This window comes from Silene latifolia, chromosome 10 (assembly GCF_048544455.1).
Source record: "Silene latifolia isolate original U9 population chromosome 10, ASM4854445v1, whole genome shotgun sequence".
NCBI classification, from domain to species: Eukaryota; Viridiplantae; Streptophyta; class Magnoliopsida; order Caryophyllales; family Caryophyllaceae; genus Silene; species Silene latifolia.
In genome coordinates this window covers 78,004,379-78,013,300 of record NC_133535.1, presented here as the reverse complement: position 1 = coordinate 78,013,300, position 8,922 = coordinate 78,004,379, and the positions used below count along the sequence as shown (strand labels likewise).

The 8,922-nt window shown below is 37.4% G+C and overlaps 1 protein-coding gene across 1 annotated transcript; it reads right to left on the bottom strand.

Moving 5' to 3' along the window:
• Window positions 1–878: 878 nt before the first annotated feature.
• LOC141607810 (uncharacterized) lies at window positions 879–1,469 on the bottom strand. Its single transcript, XM_074427156.1, has one exon. It carries the CDS (start codon window positions 1,467–1,469, stop codon window positions 879–881), a length of 591 nt encoding a protein of 196 aa, XP_074283257.1.
• Between the last annotated feature and the right edge of the window lie 7,453 nt (window positions 1,470–8,922).

Here is an 8,922-nt window from a genome sequence, read left to right as displayed (position 1 = left end):
ACTGTCCAGAATTAAAGAAATCTTTGACTGCCTTGCACACATCAGCCCCAACAATACCTCAACTTTTCTTAAAAAAACAGCTAGAGTAGCCATCTGGACCAGGGCTCTTATCATCAGGTATAGAAAAAATCAAGGTTTTGATTTCCTCATCAGAAGGACCCTGATATAAAGCCTCCCAATCAGTCTCAGGAACCCTCACCCCTTGTTCAACAACATGTGGATAAAATTGAGAGGTAGGAGAACTAGACCCAAGGAGCTGCTCATAGTACTTCACAAAAGCCTGTAAGATATCATCAGGAGTGTTACAGGACTGGCCCTCAGTATCCTCAATGAGAAGTACCTTATTTTGGATTTGCCTATGCTTAATGGCTTTATGAAACATGGCAGAATTGATATCTCCATCCTTAGCCCAATTCACTTTTGCTTTTTGCCTTAAAAAATCTTCTTTAGCAATGGACATCATAAGATAGCTCTCTCTAGCTTGATACTCCATATCCATTAAATTTGTGTTCCCAGGATCTAAATGTAACTTTTGTTGACATTCCAACAAAAATTTATAGGCAATCTCAGCATTCCTCTCAATATCAGAGAACAGTCTTCTATTCAACTCTTTAAGCAAAGGTTTCATAGAATTGAGCTTCTGGACCAGTCTAAACATAGGTGACCCAGCATAATAAGCATGCCAACCTTGAGCAACCATAGATTGGAAATCATCAACTTTACACCACATATTGAAGAATTTAAAAGGTTTCCTCCTAACCAAGGACTGAGTAGACCCCTCAACAATACAAGAGCAGTGGTCAAAACTTCCCTCAAGAGCAAAATGGGCATAATAATCAGGCCAAACATGTAACCAGCTATCATTCACTAGAACCCTGTCAATTCTTAAACACTCTAGTGGCACTAGGTTGTTTGTTAGTCCAAGTGAAGAAAGCTCCAGTGGTTTTAATATCCTGTAAATCACAAGCTGCCATAGTATTCTGAAAAGGAATCATTTCACTATCCTTAACAGCAAGGCCAAGTCTCTCATTAGCAAACATAACATTGTTAAAGTCCCCCAAAACTATCCAAGGTTCCCTAATATTCCAACTAAGAAAAGCATCCCATAAAGGAACCCTCTCCTCAATTTTATTAAAACCATAAACATAAGTAGTATAGAAGGTTTTACCATCTCTAAGATCTTTTACCTTCAGATGAATAAACTGAGCACCCATATCAACTACATCTACACTAATTATTTGACTCTGCCAGAGGACCCAGATTCTGCCCCCTGAGTGACAACTATGATTAGTAAGAAAAGACCACCCATTACAAACATTTGCAGCTACTTTATTTAGAGAGCCAGGTTTGACCCTGGTCTCAAGGAGCCCAAATAAGACAACCTCAGACTGATACAAAAACCATTTGATGTCTCTTTGCTTGGTGTCACTATTAAGGCCCCTCACATTCCACACTCCTAATTTAGTCATGGGATGAAGAGGCCATCCCTCTCCCCCCCCCTTATCAACCAATTGATTCAGGAACAATTATAGAAGTGACATCCAAGGTCACTCACCTTCCTTAACCCCAGCAACCTAGACTCATGCCTAGTCACTCTATTAATGATCCTTCTTTGGAGTATAACTAGACAAGTAGAGGAGGCATAGGAGTATTAGCTGGAGTAAACAAGCCTGAGATGTTATTAATTCTTTCTTCTAACTGAACACCCTTTGTCCTTTTATCCCCAATAACACCAGCAGGATTAGGCAGAATTGGGTATTCTTTAGGATCAAGATGTATCACTGGATTCTCTTTTTTTCCTCCAAACTTGGGCAGGAACTGGTACCTTTTGTGCCATTGCAGGCCTCTTAACAAACGTACTCCTACCCCTGCATTTGACAGTTTGATGACCAATCCCCTTGCATTTTTGGCAGGTGATTGGAAGCCAGTCATATTCAACAAGTACAGTGACAGGCTGCCCAGTTTCATCTTCAAACATGATCTTATCAGGAAAATGCTGATCAATATCCACTTCAACCATAATCTTTGCATAACCCAAAAGAGTTTTATCCAAGGTAACGTCATCAATCCTGACAAACTTCCCAATTAGAGAAGCAAGTTTCTCCAGACACTTCTTACCCCAGAATTTCAAGTCCAAACCAGCAAACTTAACCCAAATTGGAACAGTTTTCACTGACACCTTAGTAATCTTAACATTAGGTTCCCATTGACGAAGAATAATAGGTTTCCCATCAAAGAGAAACGTGCCTTGGGCTAAGACTAACTTCAGGTGTTCTAGCTTAGCAAACCTCACAACAAATAATCCATTAGGCAAGAAAGATATCTTAGATATTTCATAATTTTGCCAGATACGCCTAAGATAGCCCTCCAGAACTTCCCATGGTGGATGTGCCCCCATAACATACCCATAAACAGCTAAAGACCAATAGTCAATTTCCTCTTTGACATCCTCAAGAGTAAGTTTTAAAGATGTACCTTTCGTTGCAGGAACCCCCTCTGCAGTTGGTGCTAGTTGTTTTTTCGTACGCTTTGATGAGACCTCCTGCCAGTCATTCTCCTCCTCATCAACATCTTCAACAATGACAGGTTCTGGAATTACTATATTCTGACCATGAAGCATCGCAGCAACCGCTTGTTGAACACTTGCAATTTCAGCATCTCGATTCGGCGCAGAATTATCCGGAGTGACAGTAGAATTATTACTATTTGAAGTCATATTAATATTATTATTAGTTGTTTGTGGATTATTAATTGGGGAATTAGTATTATTATTTTGATTATTAGTAGTTTGAGTATCAGGAGATTGAATAGGGGAAGAATGTTCAGCCATTGCGTGAAGATTCAGAACCCTAGAAAAGAATAAAGGAAATCGCCTTTCTCGCTCTACCTTTCTCTCTCATCGCCTTTTTTATCCTATCACGCAAATCCGTAGTAATTAAATGTTAATTGACTAAATTTGTGTTATTTACTAATATTTGATTAGTTTTAATATGGTGTGTGTATATATTGTAAGCGGAAGTAATTAGCTAATAAAAGTTGCAAGGGGTTATAAAATTAGCTAATTAGGTTTTATAAGGCACATTATATATTGATAAAATGGTTAGATATGACTTAACCGTTAAGTGTATATTATTTAATTAATTGTGACATTTAATTGTTAAATGGTCAAATTTTTTTTGGTGGAATGTTAGTAATATTATATCATAGTCCAAAAAATGGACTCCCTTACACCAGCTAAAGCACTGTTTTGTAGCGACTTAATACAATAAACTTAAAACATAAATCATGAATCAACTAATGCCTACAAGATTACACCATCTCCTATCATGATCCACTTTCATGGTGCCTTGGAACACAACCAAAACTCTATTCCTGCAATCTGCATGTATCCACTGTATTAGACTGACTGACTGCATAACATAGCCATCTAATCTGCAAATATTCCGAGAGTGCCCAATGCCATAAATCAGTCCTGCAACCGTTGCTATAATCACCTCCCTGGCCAGCAAGGGAAGCCTCTTCAGATGCAGCAATCTATCACAGCTAAAAATATCCATTACTCTTACCTTTAACCACTTTGCCAACAATTGATAGCACATCTTAGCATAATCAAAATCTCTGAAAAGATGATCATGGGACCCAGATGCCATTCCACATATATAACAGTCCGTAGGCACAACAATCCCCATTTTCCCCAGTCTATCAAGAGTAAGTAACCTCTGTTGCTACTGCAACCAAACTGTGAAAGACCATTTAGGGACATTAAACCTATTCCAGACAATCTTGTACCAGGGTACTTTCAATGCTTGACTTAAATGGTCAAATTAACACTTAGCTATATAAAATAATTAAGTATTTGTTTTATAAGCATGTGTGGGACAAATTTCAAAAGTCAAAATAAGACCGATAATACCCATAGGTAGACCAAAATGTAGAGGACAATTTTGAGGGTTTTATGGCCTAATTATACTTAGCCATGTCCTTTTTTTCCTGGAATTATAAGTAGTATTAAAACATGCCCAAAGGGTAAGAACCAATTTATTTTTTTTCGACAATAGTAAACTGATATAGATCAAAAAACAACTACAAAGTACATTAAGGTACAAATAAAGGGGGACGAGAACCCCCAAAACTACTAGATATTTGAAAAACCGAAGAAGCGATAAACGAAGTTGATGATACAATACGATATTTCTTAAAAGGGCGATGGTAATGAGCATCAAACACAAAAGACTGAACCTCCTTTCTCTTTATCCCTGTAATCGTATCGATAGAACGAGTATACCTCGAACGAGAAATAGAAACACGAAGTGCAACGGATGAGCGTTTCTTCGAACAAGCAGTGGGTCGACCCATTTTAGCTCTACCCTGGGAAGGACGACGTCCTCTCGAACTATGAAAATGCTCCTTATGTTCCCTAACTGTAATGAAGTCAAACTGGACAAAAGAAACCCTACTAACGGAAAAAGAAGCTGTAGTGAGACGAGTCTTCTTTTCAACCTGGAAAACAACCTCCTATGGCACCAACTTTGGCACTAACTTAGTCTCCTCCTGAACAAAACTCTCCGGTGTAGGAGAGGAAGTGGGAACTTCTGCTGTCCCAGAACTTTCTTCATGGGGAGTTCCCGTCTGGATAGTTTTTGAGGTGAGGGTATGGACCCTCATGAAAGACATGGACCTTGGGTGATAGAAGCCCAAATTGTTGCCATGTAGTAAATTCTCATAATCTTGAGATAAAATTTTTAGAGTAGGATGGGGTCGTTTTTTGTTGACGAACGTAAAATGAGAAGACTTTGAGGTACTTGAGGAGGACGAAAGGCATTCAGCTTCGTCATTTAAGGTCTTACCGGGGCACACTGGTACTTTCAGAATCAATGAAATCTATAGGCACAACGGGGGAGCAAACAGGAGCAGAATCTATATTCATCCTCAATCCGGTATCACGAGCTTGGAAAGAAGAAACACACTTTTTCCCTACCTGAACCTCAGTGTTATCAAACGTATCCACTATAACTCGCTTGCCATTGTATTAATTTCAAGAGCCTGCACAACTGCTTCAAGTTCTCGAATAATGTCTTTATTATGAGGTTCTACTACTTGTGCTTCCTGCAAAGTAACCCTTGCCTCTGAAAGCCTATTCAAATGTCTAAGAGCCACAGCTTTACGGAAAAGGGCAGACATAGGCGATCCTAAGGATAAGAACTGAAGCCGACAAGGCATCACAAATCTGTGGAAACAACTCAAATCACAAATCGGTGGAAGAACGGTGGCCAAAACAAAGATCGAAAACTATCGTGGTTAAGCCATCAGGACCGCCAGAGATCGGCCAAGGAACGACCGCATCTCTGGCGGTGCCGGAGGGGAGCAAGGGTGGTAGAGGGGTTGGAGGCAGGCAAGGTTTTTTCAAGGAGAAGGAAAGGGAAAGTCGGTTCTTTAGAGAGAGAAGGGAGGCTTTTTTTAGATGTATATGGTAAGAACCAATTTACAGACAACCTATTATACCATTCTTCAAAACTGAAGATTAGACATCAAACAATTTAAAGACCTCTCTGTTTCCACCATCTAATATCACCAGGTTTTAGACCACCAATCTGACAATTTATGAGCCTTATTTTGCATTCCTCCTTCACACCCCGTAAAATATGAATAGGATGCATCACATAGGTCTGCACCTATTTCTTGCTAACCAAACATGATAATGGACTGCCACGATCGAGGAGCTTAGCAGCAGCCGAACAAACCCCGAGTATATCCGAAGCCTCAGCATGCCTTCAACACTTACAACACTTCTCATCGGAATATTAAGCCATTTAAGCAGTCTAATGTAGAAATTTTTTGTATACTAACACTCCTGAAACCTATGTTTATGATTCTTAGGATAATTTCCACACAGATAGCAGTTAGTCTGACTGTTGATGCCCACTCTGTTGATTCTTTCAAGTGTTAACAACCTTCCTGTTGAACCATATAGATATATATGTTTATGTTTTGATGATGTCAAGAGTTATTTATATTCTATATACTCGTTGCGTGTAATTGTTTGTTTAGTTTTTAGATTGGACTTACTAATCGCAAGCATTAAGGAATTGTGATGGAAGTATGATGAGTTTATACTATGATCAAGCCCTTATTCACAGATCAAGATATTACAAGATAGTGAATGAATTATTCAAGCATTCATGAGAAGATGAAGCTCATTTAAAGATTGATCAAGCTTGAATGATGAAGTAGCCTACACTCAAAGATCTCCTAAGAAGATTAGAATAGCGTAGGTGATTAATTATCTCGTAATGGTAACGTAAGAATGCGCTTCTTAGATTGGTAAAGTTATGGCCTCACAGCTATAACATTGCTTATATAAGAGCTCAATGTTATAGCTCTTCTACTATAACATTGAGATGTGAAGTTTATAAAACACACGACAAATTAGTTTTTAAATTGTTTTTGGAAAACTGTTTTAAATGTTTTAGTAAAAGTATTTGTTTTACAAGGGAGCTTATTTTAATATTGAGTATGGTTTTACTATGAGCTTATAATTACTAATTATGATTGAATCAACTTATGAGTTGAGGCATCTTGCTAATTAGGGTTTCTAGTTTCTACATACTCTAAAAAACCCTAAACCTAATTTATCTTACCTAGGGTTTTCGTGGAAGAGGATTGGGCTTATGAGTCGTTTCTACCTCATACAAGGTTACTCTTTGTACAAGTTAGGGTTTTATGTAAATTTTTATAATATTTGATTAGATATTTAATATCTCTTTTATATTTTTTTGATTTATTCTTTCCTAACTTATAAGATATTATTTTTGCAAAGATAGAAGGAAAAGATTAAGTAAATCTTTAAAATAATATTTGATTAGAGATTTCTTATCTCTTTATTATTTGATTTATTCCTTTTTATCTCATAAAAATATTAGGGATGAATAGTGCCGCGTGAACAGTGGCGTGAACAGTAAAACTTGAATAGTAATTTCTTTCTTGCACAATAATCTTTTGCTTGGATAAGGGTTAAGGTTAATAGGATAAAATTTGTTAGAGATTTTTTTATCTCCTTATATTATCTTTCCTAATGTCCAAGATATTGGTGAGTTGTTAAGATAGGAAGATATTATTTATTAAGGCAAGTCTTGGAGAAGATTTAACCTAATTATTTCTTGCTTTACAAGACTTCCACACGGCATTTAGGGCTTTTGCTAAACCGAAACCCTTGCTCCTCTTTTACTATAAATACTCCATACTTTACATCATTAAAAGTTAAGACCTCAGAGCATAATTTCAATCTATTTTAAAGAGCAAAGAAAATCGTTTTGATAAAAACCGTTTTGCTATTTTTGAAAGGTCGTGTATTTTGTAAACTCGTGCATTCGTTCTTATTATTATCGTTATAAGATAATAGTGCTCAATCGATTTCTTACTCGTTCATTAACGTGAACTTTTAGTAGAATCATTAAGTGCTTTCTTATTAGCGTAAGTTAGTCACTCGAGTATTTAAAGGTACTTACTTGAGTTCAACTGGAGTTAGTTGTACGAGTTGGGTTAGTAAATTTGTAATCCGTAGAAAGGTACTAAATTTATTAATCGAGAATAGTGGATGTAGGTTTCGATTTGTGAATCTGAAACACTTCAAAAATCGTGTGTCTCTCTCTTTCATTCGTTTGTTTATTTCGTTCTTATTCGTTAATTACTTAATTAGTTAAAGTTTAATCAATAAACTTTAAATAATTAATTATACATATACAATCGAAAAAGTAGGTATAAGTTTTAATCCTCAATCCACCCCCCCCCTCCTCTTGAGTATTTTGGATCGATAGACTCTTCAATTGGTATCAGAGCCTCGTGCTCTTGATTGCCTAACCACAAAGAGGCTGATCTATCTTGTTCTTATTTATCTTATCGTTTTATATTCCGCTGCCTATCACATGATAAATGGATTCTAAATACCTCAAGTGTCCCCTCTTTGATGGGAAGAATTATGGGTTATGGAAAAGCATGATGACTCACTATGTGAAAGGTCATGATTGGGAGTGTTGGAGGATTATCCAAAATGGACCGCACAAAATTCTAGTTGTATCCGCTGAAGGCACTACCTATGAGAAGAAGGAAGACGACTATGTCGAGGCCGACTACAAGAAAGCCGAAAAGAACTCTAAAGCAATAAGTCTATTGCAAAACGGCATGAACTCTATAGAGTTCAATCGGTTCTCTTCATGTACAACAGGCAAGGAGATATGGGATGGCCTTGAACCAGCTTATGAAGGTACTTCCATTATTAGGAATCACCGTAGTGATATGCTAATGCAGAAATATGAGTTATTTATTATGGAGCCTAATGAGTCATTGGATAGCATGTCTGCACGGTTTTCAAGCATAATAAACAAACTGAAAAACCTAGGAAGGAAGTTCAATACCGAGGACATTGCAAGGAAGGTTCTTAGGAGCCTGACTAAAAAGTGGCGTGCCAAAGTCACGGCAAGGGAGGAATCACGAGATCTTGAAAACCTATCCTACCAAGAACTCATTGGTGCTCTCATGGCCCATGAAATTACTCTTAATAAAGATGACGCTGAACCAAGCAGAGGTAAAAGTATGGCTTTGAAAAGCGAAGATGTTAACTCCGACATAGAAGATGAAACCGTCTTGTTTGCACACCGTTTTAAAAATAGGATCTTTAGAAACAAATAAGAAAATCACCTTACAACAACAACAAGTCGTCCAACAAGAAATTAACAGAATCAAAATAATCATTTGCAAATATAGGTTGCCTCAAGTGTGGAGAATCTGATCACATGATCAAGGATTGTCCAACACGGGAGAAAATCAAGGAAGGCGAAATGCGAGAAGATAAAGAAAGAGTTCAAACAAGTAATGATGGCTTTGTGCTGGGGAGATCTTAACTTAGAAGATGATGAAGGATTCGAA

Bases quoted from the DNA above. Each gene is read 5' to 3' on its own strand.
- LOC141607810 (XM_074427156.1), bottom strand. From the start codon at position 1,469: ATGACTAAATTAGGAGTGTGGAATGTGAGGGGCCTTAATAGTGACACC.